The following is a 16,325-nucleotide window of genomic DNA, read 5'->3' on the forward strand; positions in this document are numbered from 1 at the left end:
CACGTGAGAGATTAAACTGCCCCAGGATTTCTTGTTCCACCTCCACCCCTTTTCCTAAAGCTCATGGGTCAGTGTGAGGGATCAAATACTGGGCTGAAAGAACAAGAGTGGTCTGTACATCCAGACTCTGGGTTCACCCTTCAGCTTTCATACATTTAAATAAGGCAAGGGGAGGGGTAGTAAACTCGCTCTATTGCGAGTTTAGGCCTTCAGTTTTCCTTTCTGAAGCAAAATTACATGTTTAGTATGCGAGGGTTGTACACTCATTGTTTTGAGCGTTGTGTGTATAGAGTTCTACTCCCTGCAAGGGCTAATGTTAAAAAAATCTTTTAAACAAATATCTCCCAGTCATGCTATATTGTTAGGATAAACAGATCAGATATTCTTCAGCAAATATGTTATTTTAATCGTCCTCCAAAATGGCATTTATACTCGCTTTTGCAGTAAATTAATAATGCACACACTTCTATTTATTGATATTAATACGATAGTATACTATAAGGCTTTATAAAATCCTGGTGACTTTACATAAGAACTTAGCAGAAGGAGTATATCGTAGTGAGTGTCTGACACGATTTTATGGTCTTTATAGGATGTTCTAGAATTCCTATAAAATTAAATGGAAAAAACCTGAAATTACCCTTGAAAAGTAAAAGCCAATTTTGCTGTCTTTATTTCTGATTTACACAGGGAAGACTTTTTGGCATGTGGCTATTGGAAGTAGCATTAAATTTTGAGATCTGATTTCCAGAGATTTTTAGTACCTGTTCCTGATGGTTCACACTTTGGAAAATAGAGCTGCACAAGAGATATCAACAATAACTTACACGTTACTGTAATTCTATGCTTAGGAATTAAGTGACATTCAATTAATTTATCTCTAAGTAAAGCAATGGTAAATCAGACCAAGAGGGAATATATTAAATATTAGCTACTGTGGGAACCCAGTCAAAGCCGTCCTTGGCAAATACGTATATCTTCAAATGTCTGTGGAATCTTGGACATGACTACAAATTATTTCCTTTCAGACTTGCAGTTCTGTCTGCACATTGATGCACGTTGGCCTGACCTTTGCGATCGCTGTGTACTGTCTTGCCACTCTCCTTGGCTGGCACTTTGGTGATGTTCTGAATGATCTTATTTTGTTTTTTTTTTCAGGGTGGAGATCCACCTCAGCCTCGAGCAGCTCATACATGTGCTGTGCTGGGAAATAAAGGTTACATCTTTGGAGGACGAGTGCTGGTTAGTGTTGAATTAAAACATTTTATTGGCAGTAATATTATTTTCTTGGCAGCTATGGGTTTTTTATAGCAGATTACTTTGTAGTAGAAAAAAATCTAACCTGTATGTTAGGGGCATTGAATCCAGGATGCTACTTTTCATCCCCCTCTACCTTACAAAAAGAAGAGTCTTTCTGTCTGTAGTAATAATGATAAAAGAAACATTGGCCCAAAAGGGGAAAAGCCAGATGTCTGCATGGTAAATGCAAATGTTTATAGATCAACTGAGGTGGCTGATGTGTGCATAACATCTCTAGGAGACGGTTCTTTGAGAGCGGAGCCAAAGCAAGCCTGCTGATAGACCAGGTTTAAATAAATGATGAGATGTCAGCACTCTGTGCTTGCCACCGCTTAGCAGATTTATACATCAAACCCACTGGCTTTTCCCCCCACTTTGACTTGATGAAAAGCTAGCAGGTAGTAAATATAACTGGGATTTTAGCTCATGCTTCCCCCCACCGCTAAAGAAAGAGGAGATGTGTAAGAACAGTCACTCACATACACATCTCATACCCTGGTGTTTACCTGCTGGGAAAGTGAAGTTCACAATAGCTGTTGGGTTACACGATTTTATATTTACAGTCGCAACATGTGGTTCTGAAGGGTAGAAAATAACAGATTGCAGTTGGCTTAATAATTGAAACTTCTGTCATTTTTTGCACATAAGCGACTGAAATACAGATGTGTGGATACAAAGGTATTAGTCTATGTACGTTGAGGCTGGTACGAGCCATGCAGCGTGTTCCCTGACAGCGCAGGCCGTTCCCATCCCGTTCAGCCTCTCCTCTGCCCTCTCAATGCCAATTTTGCAGTCTCAGCCTTCAGGATGCCCTCGATACAGAATACCTGAAGCACACGGACAGATTGCTGTTAGCAGCTTTATTCTGTGCATCCAATATAAGCTCTTTACCACCAGAGTAACGGTTGGATTTGCTTTCTTGATAGTTGATCCAAGACTCTGCTATTTAATACACTGTGGGAGAAACTTAAATCTCTTGTCCCTTAGGTAACAGTCAAAGAACTGTCTGTATAGGATGCAGTTAGTGCATATTTAAAGCAAGGTGAGATTCTTGCTGTATAATCTTAACTCTTCCTACCTCTTTTTAACTTAAAAAAGGAGGTCTTAGCCATCACCCCCCTGGTTGTGCCTAACAAACGTGAAGGCACAACCAGCAAGGAGATATTAAAACCTCTCAGCAACACACCTGATTTTTGTTTAGTACTAGTCAGAGGAGATTTTCGTATCAGTTCTTCTCTGCTGAGTGATTAATCTAAGAAATTAAGCCTGAGGCATCAATCCAATACAAAAACCATATTCCTGTCTTATGTCTGAAAACAAGGATGGTAGTAAGTAGTCTTAACTAATGCAGGCTCCCCTGTGGTTTGGAGATTGTTTGCAAGGATAGTTTTGTTATCAGCTGGAAAGCGTACCAACCCTTTTTAAACTGTTGCAAAAGCAGAGGGAAGATAATACTTTTAAAGGTCTCTGTATGAGCTGGAGTTTATCAGGAATGTGAGAAACAGATTCTGTAAGGCAAGTAAAAAACCCCCAAGTTACTGTGTACTGCTCCAGATTTTTTTTTTAAATTTAAGGGTTTTTTTACCTACAGCTAATTTAGAGTCTTTAATCATATTCTGCTGAAGGATGAGACTAGATTTTCTATCTCCATGACTATGAAAAATAACAGTGAAGAAGCTTTTGAAAGCCCCCAGCGCTGTGTTCCTATAGTTTTGTTATACGAAAGAGAAGGAATTAACTGTTGGTTGGAGATGCCTTACACTGAACATACGCCAACTTCATCTTGGAAAGCTGCCCTGCATTCTCAAGTACTTGCAAATAAAACCGCGTAAAATTGCGCTGTGTTCCCTATCCCCTGTTTTTCATGCTGTAGAAGCTGTGCTGTGCTGCAGTGTTACAAAACTCTTACTCCTGCTCGCTCAGACAGAAACCAGACGCACACAGAGGCAGGTCCACAATGGCCACACGATGTCCAGCCAGTTTTTCAGTTTGAATCACCTCCCACAGCTGCAGGAAAAGTTTTTACCCAATGACCTTTTCAGAGCAATCAGAAAAGAAGGTCACCACGATCGATCCTGTTTATTCTGCATGATGTGGCCTTTCGTACGGGCTCATACCCCATAGAATTGTTGCTAAAGCCTCAGCTTTGGCTGAGGGAGCTGCACACTGTAGCTGTGCCAGAGCTGTAGGTTTGGAAGTAACTAAGGAAATAAAGGGATATTAGGAAAGATTGCAGAAGTATCTAATCTTACTTGAATCTTGGGTGTCAGGGTGAGCTGTGCCAGGCTGAGTCCTGTACCTCTGCTAGGAACTTGCTCTTTCGTGTGTGCTGCATAAATGAACTCTTGCTGAACTGAGTCCTGCTCCTCATTTAGCAGCCCCGCAGATGTGCAAGGGAAAGAAATTCAGATTTCAAGAAGTAAACATGCAGCTCAGGACCTTCTGGCCAACCGTTTATTTCCGAACACTTCCTCGGCCTTCAGTGCTTTGCTCCCTCTGGCTTTTTGTTAGCGAGGGCTGTCTCTGCGTGGCGCAGAGAAAACCAAACAGCGTTGTGTCTGAGCTAGCGAGGGCTGCTGCACTGTGCCTGTTGCAAATGACCTGCTTTAGAACTCAAGCCAGGATTCTCGTGCAGCCTCTGCAAGTGAAATTATTAGTAGCTGGAGCTCACCTGTCATTTCTCCCCTGTGCTGTCACATGATTAGATGTGCCCTGAGAGGACGTGCCCTCTGGCTTCTATCTAACTCTGACTATTTGACTATTCAGACATACAGGGCTCTGATCTGAAAAGGTTTTTCTCTTCCTCAGGTAGCACCAGCTTCCTTAATAACCATTTGCTAAATTTCAGTGAAACCACTTGGGAACAATGTCAGAGAAAAGTGAAATTTTGGAAAGATATATTTAATTTTGTAGGAGAGCAGTGAGTGTAATTTTCACCTTAGTGATTATTATTGATTTACTTTCTATCCTAAAAGTAAATAGAAACTTACAAAAGTTAGGGGAACATTCACTGGGGCTTGAGGAATTAACGTAAGTCATGAAACAGGAGAGGAAGGCTAAAGACATCAGAAAAAAACCCCCACATTTCCTGACAACGGGAGTAACTCCTCCCCAAAGGATGAAGTCTTGCTTTTCTCCGTAAATTAAGGAGCAAATACGGGGTTGCTCTGCTCCTCCTTCTCCTTCTAGTTCACCATAATACAAATCTTCCCAGGGAAAAGGCTCTACAAGGAACCAGAAAGGGCCAGGAATGTCATGAGGCTTCTCCTATTCATCTTTCTGGGAGGAAAGGGCACCTTTTTCCAAACTTGGAGCTAGAACTGGTAAAAGAAGATGATGGTGATGATGATGATGATCAAAATCAGTTGTACCAGGAATCATTTGCAAACAGGCTCAGAAGTGTTATGTGGATTCTGTTCCTCCAAGGTAAGCCCCTGAAACAACAGAAACGGGAGAAAGTGGGAAGGAAGGAGAGTTAGTCCAAAAGTTGATGCAAGTCTCATGTGTGATTTAAGTGGAAAGTTTTCCTGTAAAGAATGATGAAGTAATAAAACAAAGTCTTTCCAGCAGCTCTTAATGCATGTTTAGATTTCCTGTTCTCCTTTCTGGCACTGAAGATCAGAAGATACATTGAGCTGCAGTCCTCCTCTTACAAAGATTTGAGCTGTAATCGCTGCCCGACTGTAAATCCAGAAGGGAGAGCTGCACAGAGTTTACTGAAACAGCAACGAGCTGTAAATATGTCACCCTTACACCTTTCATCATGCTAGAAAGCAAGCTAATCCTGAGACAAGATCAATGTTTACTGGGCTGCAAATAAATGAACATGCCGTAGATAAGTAGGATGTTTAAGGAGTCCTTGTAGCAAAAAGGGAAATGCAAACCCTCTTATGAGGCTTGATGCTTTTAAGCCAATTAAGAATCATTTTAGGACTATCAGCTAAATGATTAAATATAGTAGGTAGCATTTAGAAAAAGATGAGGAACTGCAAGAAAACTTTGCATGTGGCAAGTGTTGATATAATAATCTGTGTGCTTTACAGTTTCACAAGTAAGGGTTGGGTAGAAAGGCGTTTTCATTTGGTAAAGCTGTGATAAAGGACTGAATCTTAGACATAAATGTCCAACTCATGCTGTGTTTTGAATTCAAAATGAGGTTGATGTAATTACGCATCTGTCAATCTGTTGAATCATGAGAATGTAAAGATTGTAATACATTGATTTCCCAGGGACCAAGAAACTGAAAACTACTCCATCTTCTACCTAATGCCTAGGAAAGGAAAGTCAGCGGGGAAGTCTTGAACAGGATCTTCTTGAAACCTTAATTTCCAGCATAACAGCGACTTTCTTCCCTTTCTTTAATAGAAGTCCTCTGTATCGAACTGTGTTATTCCAAGATGATTAAATATTTTCAGGTCTAGAGGCTGGGATGTTGCTTTTTCCCCTCCCTACCCCCAAGTGTACAGGTACAGCAGATGACAGTCAGTAATTCCATTTTGCTTTCTGCTTGTATAATCTGTTCTTCATCCCATTCCAAGCCACCTGAAGGAGCAGGAAACTCAATAGACTTGTCGTGCAAGACAGATCTGTTCCGCCAGCTGTCAGCTGGACCGCACGTTATTGTTATATTCACCCTCTTGCGGGGATAAAGTTTCTCAGACAATGCCCGAAAGCCTTCGCATTCTGCTTTTCTTTAGCCTGTTGGCCTCTCTGAAGGCGTTTCCAAAATGCTCGTTACCGTTCTCTCCCCTAGGACAGAAAAGGGCTTGATAAGAGAAGGCCACAGCTATCCTGAAAACCTGAAATACCCCCCGAGATTTTCCATAGCTCTGATGGACAGCTCTGAAAGTCTCAAACTCACTCACTGGCTGAGTTCTCAGGGGTAAAACTACTCTATTCTGACTTAAATGACAAGTCTAGTTTCTGCCTCAAAGGATCTGCGAGCTGGAGAAAGGCTTATTCTAATAGATCTCGGGACTACCTTAGGAGAAAAGAAATTGGAAGGTAAGGCAAGATATATTTCCCTACTTCTCAGAAATTGTTTTGTAGCACCCAGGGGAATCACAAATACCCCTCAAGTACGTCGCAAGGCATTGAAAATATTGCTACAAAGCAAAGAAATTCTTTCTTATATTCTCTCCCCCCTTTATATTTCTAAGGCAATGGCTTTCTTCATCTCAGAACGCAGGCAGATACGCAAATGTATTGATTTCCCATTGTTCTTGTTGACACATTTTATTATTTTTTATGGCAAATGCTAAAGGGTCATAAAACGTTGTTGCAAGTAATGACGTTGTGAAAGGATTTGCCTTCTAGAAAGGAGAGGAAAACACAGATGTGATGAACTTCTTGTGGGATGTCGTGTACTGAGTCCAGTACCTACGAGAATATTTCAAGGAATAACTGACCAGGCAGGAGGATGCATAGTTCTGATCAGAATGCAAAGAAAAATAACGAGGGGAAACTCTACGTAGAGAATTATACCTTCTGCAATTACCTACCGTGAATTCTATGGATGAAAAAGAAATACATTGGCAGGAACTGAATATCACATAGTTCTTCACTATTAAAAGCTAAAATAGGTCCCATAGTGCAGTTGCATTACTGTAGATAATCCCGACAGGTAATTTTCTGAGAGTTGCATGGGGTTTTTGAGCAGAAATGCTGTTTTAAGGCAGATGGGTAGAGTTTTCTTCAAGATATCGTTACTTGGAATACTCTGTCCTGGAAGGGCCTTGCTGAAATATTTTGCTCATTGTTTGCTTAATATAACACAACTGGGCTTTTATTTCTTTGTTTTAGCAAACTAGGATGAATGATTTGCACTGCCTGAATTTAGACACTTGGACCTGGTCTGGAAGGTGGGTTTCTCTCTATAACACTTAAAAGTCGAATGTAGCATATTGAAACATATTGTAGTTCCAGTGCTAATTTTGTAGCTTTTCTGAGAGGAGAATGGGAGTTTGGGGACTATTTGAACAGCTGTTACGTCGTGATTTCAATTTAATTTAATTTGATTGTGGTTACTAAGCTTTTTCTGTTCTGCACCCAAGCGTTGATGATGCTATTTTAAGCACAGCAGGTAGTGATTTAACATCCTCATTTTCAAGTCCGGGTACATTTATCCATATGGAGTTTTAGTTTTGATGTCTCTCTGAATACTGGTTTTACTGTCTATATTTGGCTCGTTATGGTACAGAATGGGGAACGATCTCCTCCCTTCCAAGATAAGCATATTAAACATTTCTCTTTTTAATCAAGTAAAAAGCATGACTGATCTGATCCCGCACCAAGTGTGTTTTCTGAGCCCAGAGCGAGGAGAGGGAGCAGAGAATCCTCCATCCACCCTGATGGACAAGGAAGTCCCGCAGCGTCCTCTCAGAAACACTTTGAAGATTTCTTTAATTAGCACTTAGGATTAACTCATCAGTTTAATTCCCCTCTTTCTTCGTTGGGTGTTTCAAAATTAGCAATGTTCTACCTAAAAGATAGCATTGTCCCTCTTAGGCTGTGAACTTTACCTCTGAGTGGATTCATTATTCAGATTATTGCTTTAGCTGCTTACTTTTTTGTTGTTGCATGAGCAGTTGCTTTATATTCCTTTAAAAAAAGGAAACCCGTGACAGTTGAATGACAAGTCAATGAGAGGAACTTCAAGCCCTGAAGAAGTGTCAATGTCGAAGTTTTGTCCAAGTCCTCATCAGCCAGTGTCCCCTTTTGTTTGGCATATGAAAGCTAATCTTGTAGTTTTTAAAGTATTTTCTGTTCTTGACGTGAATAGAAGAGGCTGATTTTTACGTACATACACACAAACGTATCCTTAGACTGAGGATGATAATAGTAAAAGGAGCCATTCCAAAACACTAAAGATTGTTCCAGTACTTGGTTATTTCTATTAATATATTGTGATCCAAGAACAGCTCATGTGAGCTACTAAATCACACCCATGATTTAGTATTGACTCTGATCATTATAAATTTAGGAGCCTTCTATCCAGCCATTCCATAGCACCTCTGCAAGGAGTCTCTGAGAGACTGAAAAAAGAGATTTAAGAGAGACTGAAAAAAAGAGATTGAAGAGATTAGGAAAAAAAAGAGTCTTTGCAGGGTGGCCGCTGCTGTGGTGGCACCTTGCAGGAGGCCGAGTGTTCATCTTGATTCATATCTAGAGCGGTAATTAATTAAAGGCTGGACTTGAGGAAGCTTCTCAAGCCTGAACGCTGTTCTTCCTTTACTAAAGTGACTTGTGGAAACCTGAGGAATATAATTCAGACTATCACAGATGGCAGAATTTAGATGAGCCATTGTCAACTGCAAATCAGGAGGAAAAAACGGCTACTTTCCTAGGGCTAGATGATGTTTTCTCCAAACAAGTTATTAATTATCTGCTCTGGTAAAACCATCTCGTATTTCCAGGCCACCGCTCAGCATGCACACACTTACAATACCTCTTAGTGGGATTTTTATCTTCTAATTACAAGAGGAGCAAAAAGCAGTGTGTCTTTCAGGACAATATCAAATTAGTGTTTACATTTTTACTCCAATTTACAGTCTGTCCTTGCACAGATTGTTTGGAGAATTATTTTTGGCTACGCGCTTCCTCTCCTAAAATCAGTAGTAGTGGCTGTATTAGAAACTGGACATTTGTAGGGATCATCTCAAATATAAAGAACGTGGTCCCCTGAGTCCCAGTGATTCCACACACAAACATTGTAAAATAAGAGTAGATAAACAGACTGGTTTGGTTTTGCCTGAAATTTATATAGCAAAGAAATGCTGCCGAGACCAATAAAGTTATGTCTTAAGGGTGTGAAGTAAAGAAAATAACTCTCTATCCTTTGAGTAGCAGCAATAGTTTTGAACAGTTCTAATCAGACAACCCATTTCCAGCTGAAAACGGCCTCTAAAAAGTGCTGGAGTCATTCCAGCATTTTACAGGTGGGGAAATTCCTTCTGACTGGTTTGCTGTCAGAGTGAGATATTTTCTCCTCTCGGTGTTTCTTGCAAGGAACCTTTCCTTATGCTATAGCTTCAGGTTCCTTTCTACTGAAATTTCTGATCTGATAATGAATTAAAAACTGGGCAGGATGCGACCTTTCTGATCTTGAGAACAGAATTATCTTGGCCGCTCTGCAGCTGCAGAGAAATTGCCCGTGCGAATTGTCACCAAACGAGACTTGAGGATTTAATACAGATTTAAAAGCTGGGCTGAATGCCGCTGACCAAGACAAGTCACCTGCAGGTGTCTGAAGTTCTGTAAAGTCCAGATCTCCCAGCGAAGAGGACTTGGCGTGTACAGTCCTACATCCAAATTAACTTATCAGGCATCCTCTCCTAAAAGAAAAATTCCAAATGCAGTGATGATTTTGTTTAGAGCCCCGTGGCTTCTTGTTAACCAGTCACAGCATTTTTTTTTCTTATTTGACTCTATGCAGATTTCTTAAGGAATTGCTTAATATTAACCTATTAATCCAGGAATATCTTCTAGTATGAGATCGCAATATTTATTTCGGTTGCCACTACCCAGAAGTTATCTTGCCTTCCCTGAGCTCCACTGACCCCTTATTAAAAATGTTCAATGTTATGTTATTTCTGTTACTGTGATAATTTTTTGTATCAGTAGCGTGAAAGATTGAAACGTTATCACCCATCAGTACCTGGTATATTTTTCTAACCATCAAAGCCCGTTGTATCTCAGCACAGTCTGCCTCTTTTACCAATTTTAGAAGCATCTTATACAAGAGTTGTGCAGAGCCTGCACTCAAACATTGCGACTTGGCTTCAACTTCGGCGCCAAATTTAGCGGGGCAGTTTTGCAGTCACTGTTTAATTAGCTGTGATGCTGCAGTCTTTGCTTCCAGCTGGAGAACTGCAGTCACCAGTAGGGAAATTCCTGTAACCGAACTGCCTGAATTCCTCACCCCAGGAATGCTCAGTGGAGAGAAACGGGCACAGCTGCTGCCAAGGGAGACGTGGAACGTAAATCACGGGTTGTGCTTTTCAAGGACCTGTTTCTCTTCACTGATGATAAAGGAAATGCAGGTGACTGTCTCTGCACTCTGCATATTGCAGATTGAGCACATCTGTGTGTATTACACTCACTTTAGCGAAGCGGAGGGGGGAAAAAGAAACTTTATTTGGGATCCAGCCTACCTGGACTGGCCAGTCTTTTCTGACCCACTCCGGACAGTCTCCAACTAAGATTCTGACCCTGCAAGAGAGTTTACAGGTGTTTGCACCTGCTTTTTGCATCGTCTTTCCAAAAGGAGGATATACCGGGTGTGTGGTGTCCTAGATTCTGTGTGGTTAAGGGCTTTACAAGAGAAGTTGCCTCTTTGCCGAGTTAGTATCAGGATAGTAGGTGGGCTGGTGCCCTCTGGAGGTCCCTTCTCTTGGGATCCTCCTGAGACAACCATGCACCCGCTATAGGTAATCCCTTATGTTCAGGTTCTTTGCTGTTCACATTCTCATCTCAAGCATATCTAACTGTGCAGCTAAAATGAAATCCATACATAAAATCCAGAAGAAAACTATTTTTGTAACATGAGCAGATTTTTGGAATAGTAAACCTGCATCTGTTATGTACTTAGGAACTCGACTTTTTACTAAAATGTATCTCAAAGTTTGGGTGACCCACCACTGTGTTAAAAGGCACGATGGTTGAAGAGATAATAACTTTTGGAGAAAAGGTAAAGCCACAATCCCTGTGCCATTTAAGATCATTTTCCTGGGAGCAGAGACACTGTAGCCCCTTAGGATTCATTCCATTTTATCTCAGATAACAGAGTCAGTTTACATACACATACTGTGCAGTTTATTTGAATCCTTTCTTTGCTGTCCCCAGTGCCTTCAGCTGGACATTGAGCAGGTTTGATATTTACATAATTGATTGTTCAGAGAACAGTTACTGTCGGGAATTACTTTGTTTAGATTTGAACACTGCTCCAGAGTGAATTCAGGTCGTGTAAGTGCAGCGTTTTCACTGGGAAAATATCCAAGCTTGTTCTAGAACAAAGTAAATTAACGGTTACATTTTCTGGCAGGTTAATTTTCAGCATTCTTTGAAAAATTGTTTTTGTTTGTTTGTTTCACTAAGAATTAATATCAGCGGAGAGAAACCAAAAGATCGATCCTGGCACACGTTGACTCCCATAGGAGATGACAGACTTTTTCTTTTCGGTGGACTAAGTTCTGATAATGTCCCTCTAAGTAAGTAATTCAGAGATTATAATTCTATGGTACACTTTAGTACTAACCTCGGGTAGTGTGCACATTTGTCTTTCTCAAACTACTTAGACCTAAATCTCATTACAGAATTTTCATGCTGCTTGAGTATTTCTATAGATACCTTGTTGTTTTTATTGAAATATAAGAGCACATTGTGTAGTACAGTGAGAATGTATGATAGTAAATCTTCAATCAAACTACCATCTGCAAGAATAAAGGCAAGAGTCTTATGCATTTCGATATGAACAAGGGGTGCAGGAAGAAGATACAAATAATACTGGCAACATAATGTGGATTTTTGGATTAATAACAAATCACAGCTACAAAATGTTAACTAGGAAGCAGGATAGTCTTATACCGAGTTCCTTTTCTAGAAAAGGCAACTTATTTTCATGAAAAGATGTGAAATTAGTGAAAATAGTTTTGAGTGTCACAGGTATATTCTACTGGGGGGTGTGGGGGGGTGATTTTTCTCAATATATCCAAAAGAAAAAAATAAGTGTATTTCAATTCCAGATTTTAATGCAGTGAACTTTCTGCGACTTACTGGTGAAGTTAAATTACAAAGGCTGACAAGATGCAAGTTAATGTAGCAATGACATGACTGTTATCTTACTATAATGTGCTCTTAGAGCACAGAGCTTTTTGTCTAAATAAAAAAGGTGATACTTTGTCCCAAGAGAAAGTACTAATGTGTGTTCTTATATTGTAGGTGATGGCTGGATTCACAGCGTTACAACAAATGGCTGGAAACAACTCACCCATTTGCCCAAGAGTAGGCCTAGGTATACAAAATAGCTCGTGTTCGCCGAAATTTAGGCATTTTAAAAAATGGAGTCATTTTAAATTATTGATCAGTATTTTTAAACTACATTATAAGAATTTTTTAGAAAACGGATGCAATATTTAATAGTTTGCTTTACTAACTTATATTCCTTCATACCTGATACAGTTTTATTACTTTCTGTATTTGTTATAGCTGATGCTTGCTTGCATTAAAAGATTTTTTTGTGATGAAGGATCACGGTGTCCAGCTAACCTGGTGTTCTTCAGTCAAATTATTTTTATATAAGAAAATGTATACCACATAACTTTTGAGGAATGAATAACCTATGGGAATAATGAAAGTTTATTAATGTCGATACATTATTAGAAATGTGGGGGAGACAACCATGAAAATGTTGATGCACCTTTCAGACTTCCAAACAAGGTATTTTATAATACTTTTGCTGGGTTTTTACCTGAGCAGAAGCACCTAATTGTGATCACAGTTTTGCAAAACTGAATTTAGTACTAAACAGCACATGAAATGACTCTGGAGTTTTGTTATTTTGAGGACTTAACTGCCAACCAAAAAGGACCAAGTTCTAGAACGTGTATTGTTTGTACTGGCAACAACTTGTCTCTTCCAGGCTCTGTTCCCCTTCCCTCTCTAGTTTAAGACTACAAAAAAATATAAGATTATTTCAAGTTTCATGTTCTGAACCAGAAGCTGCCATTGAAAACAGGCGCTTGCTGTATCAGAGCACAGACTTATTTTTATTTTTAAACAGTTTGAAGCATTCTCTGTATTTATAATGTAAATACTATTGATTTGCTGTAGATGGTAAATATTCCGCTTCATGGAATTGATTCTATACATTCACCCAGGTACTCTCAGCACAATTTTATATCATTCTTTTAGCGTAGCGTCCAATTCTGGTCTGGCAGAATTGCCTCATGTTCTGTTTGCTGTTACTGAAATATCTTCACCTCAATTAATTTTCTTCCTGTTTTATCCTATTCTAGGGTGGCTTTTTAAATAGAATAGCACCGTTAGGCCAAATTTTCTGCTTTCTTAAATTTCAAACTCTTTCAAGTCCAAATAGACCTTAGCTTCACGGAGTATTTTCCTTTTACAATCAGTGAACTGATACATGAAGGGACTGCCTTGAATAACCATTAGCAGTCAAAGATCATATTTGTCTTCGTGTTCAGTTCCTTACATGGAAGGTCTCATAAAAGTCACCTGCTGAAGTGAGCTGCCTCACCTTGTGTAATTGTTTTTACTGGTGCATCATGAAAAAGGATCAGGAAGGGCCAGAATGTGCTTTAACTCCAGCCTAGGGAGCTGCAGCTCAGCTTTACTCTGCAGTTAAGCTGGACTAAGGTTTGTGCCTGGGATGGTGGTAGAGCTGGATGTTTGGAACCTGCGCCAAAGAGGGTTCTTGAGGCTGACACTGAGAAATTTGCTGCACACGCAGCCCAGACCCTCCTATAAAGACAGATTTTTGCTGCCAAGAGTCTCAGAGGTCCCTCAAGTCCAAACGTGTCTTACGGTTCTTCACCACCTGAAGATGCAGCCTGGAGGCTTTCATTGACCTAATTCTTTATTGAAGTAAAACACCTCCCTCCCTTAACAAAAAATTAAAAAAAATATATATATATACACATTTCAGTAACCTTTTTCGGGAAGACCTGGAAACATGGGTAAATGGAGCCATACCAAAAGCCTGTGTAAATATTGAATTAGTTTAAGTGTTAAGTACTTCGTTGTAGCACAATTGTATCCCCGTGCCCACATAGGATTACTGCGGGATCTCTGCAGCTGAAAAAGCTTTAAGTCAGTTCTATCGCTAATATGACTTTACAGCAGGGCTTAAAATGCTCTGGCAATAATATGTGTGTGCTTCTTTTATACATTTCTATTATTTTATAGTATTGTATATCACCCATGCATTAGTGTATTTTCCTGACGCTCTGCAAAATCAATTCTCTCCTTAAATTCTGTAAAGAATAATTTCCTTCATTTTTAGTAATGTCTAAAAAATTGTCTTCCAGGTTATTCTGTGATTCTGTATTGGTAGACAATATTTTTCTTCTTTCTGTCCACCAGTTGTACTTCAGCTAACATTTTGCATGCCACATTAAAACAGAGAACAAATTGTATGCTTAACCTCTCGATTCTCGCTGTTTTCATGCCCATGTCATTGTTATTCTAGTTAGAACAGCTGTGTAAAGAAAAAAAAAGGTGACATCAATTCAGCATCTGTATGATTTGAATAACGTGCTTTATTAGAATGTTTAGGTGCTAAGTTAGAGCAGCTGTGAGAGGACAATAAACTCTGTGAGTCTGTAGAAAAAAAAGCCTCAGGTTGCGAGCTAGGATGGCAACAAGCGAAGGCAGGAAAGGCTCCCCAGAGTTCCACGCTCATCAACGCCAGGCCAGACTTTCCCTAAAGCAGATAAGGCACAGACAGATCTATCCACAGGTACGAGGAGGAGAAAAGGTGGGATTACAGTTTAGCCTGAGGAGAGCGGTGAATAATTCCTGATGTGAATGGAGTAAGAAAGCGAGAATGTTGATTTTTTTTTTTTTTTTAATGAAAGTTCTAGTGGCGCGGATTGTTTTGGTGAAGTGGATGTAAAGGGCCAGAGCTCTGTGGTGATGATCATCTTGTGATATTTACTTCAGTGCTGATACACCAGCAGAAAAACCTACCAATAATAAAAAATTGAGCGAGGTGTAGCTGCTGAAGTAGCAGAATCTTTGTTAAAGCAAGATTTTACAAGTCAGGGTTTGGTTTTATACCACGTGCTTTCCTGTGCACAACACAAAATTTGTGGGTGTGATGCGAGTACTCGGCACACAGAAAATGCTCCCCAGGAACCCTGGGGGGAAACGTAAAACTGAAACAGGATAATTTGTGTTCCGAAGCTCCGGGGTAAGGGTCAGTACTGAAAACCCCACAGCCTTAAAGCCATTAGAATTGTAGTTATGGATTAGAGAAATAGTGGAAAATTTAAAATATTTTTTTTTAAAAAAAGCTGTTATTGGCTAAAGCTTTGTTTGTATAGTTATTTTGTTTTCTGAAAATTTTCCACTTGAAAATAAATAAGACAAAGTATATACAGCTAGAGTACAGAAGAGTCAAATAATGACAAAAATATGTTGTTCTGCATGAAATGTAATAATTCAGCTAAATTCTCATGGGATGGATAGTCACATTGCTCTCTCCTTTTATATTGTTAAAGCAATTAGTAATATATTTTAAGATATTATTTTTCACCTCTGAAGACTTTTAAAATAATATTTGTCTTCGTTTCCTAGGAAGTGAGGGTTACGTTATTGTGCTCTGTGCTTGGTATGGCTGCCCCTCCTCCTGCCTGTGTACATTGTGAATTGATTGACCCATTTCAGTAATATTTGAGAAAAAAAAAACAGGCAGCTCAGAGATATTAAGTCCCAACATACCCTGTGCAAATAAATGGCCAAAGAGAAAAGAAAGACTCTTGTAACCGCTGCGCTCGGTGCTCGTTCTCCGTCCTTCCATGTGAACAGAAGGTCGATCACGAACGGGCTTCGTTGTTCCTGCAGCTCACAGAGCAACTTGTGAAATACGTTCTTTTAAATTGTAATAATTCTTCTTGGGTAAGTAGCGAGGCCAGGAAGACTTTCAAGGCTCTGTGCACAAGCTGTGGAATCACAGGGTTAGAAAAGTGACCTTTCCATTTTAGTTAAAAGGAACTTGTATCCTTATAGCAAAAATATCTTCTGAAAAGAAACTTGAAGAATGGGGGAGAGTCTGTGTGAGGTGAAGAGGTTAACATACAAGTAAACTTCCCGCTTTTCTGAAACCCTTAAATATGTAGTTTTGAAATTTGTTTTGCTGATAACACACAACTGGCTGTTGTGACTTGGTCGCTAATTGAATTTATAATCTTATTTCTAGGTTGTGGCACACAGCCTGCCTCGGAAAAGAAGGAGAAGTGATGGTGTTTGGGGGCAGCAAAGATGACTTGCATTTCATGGACACGGTC

At 39.7% G+C, this 16,325-nt stretch overlaps 1 protein-coding gene across 1 annotated transcript in view; it reads left to right on the plus strand.

The window, feature by feature from the left end:
- KLHDC1 (kelch domain containing 1) overlaps positions 1-16,325 on the plus strand; it is a 28,855-nt gene that overhangs the window by 11,071 nt on the left and 1,459 nt on the right. Inside the window, exons 7-11 of the mRNA XM_065636581.1 lie at positions 1,159-1,242; positions 7,102-7,160; positions 11,395-11,507; positions 12,238-12,310; positions 16,238-16,322. Of these exons, the coding sequence (XP_065492653.1) occupies positions 1,159-1,242; positions 7,102-7,160; positions 11,395-11,507; positions 12,238-12,310; positions 16,238-16,322 (414 nt within the window). The remainder of the gene's footprint in view (positions 1-1,158; positions 1,243-7,101; positions 7,161-11,394; positions 11,508-12,237; positions 12,311-16,237; positions 16,323-16,325) is intronic.

Source organism: Caloenas nicobarica, chromosome 5 (genome assembly GCF_036013445.1).
Source record: "Caloenas nicobarica isolate bCalNic1 chromosome 5, bCalNic1.hap1, whole genome shotgun sequence".
Classification (NCBI taxonomy): domain Eukaryota; kingdom Metazoa; phylum Chordata; class Aves; order Columbiformes; family Columbidae; genus Caloenas; species Caloenas nicobarica.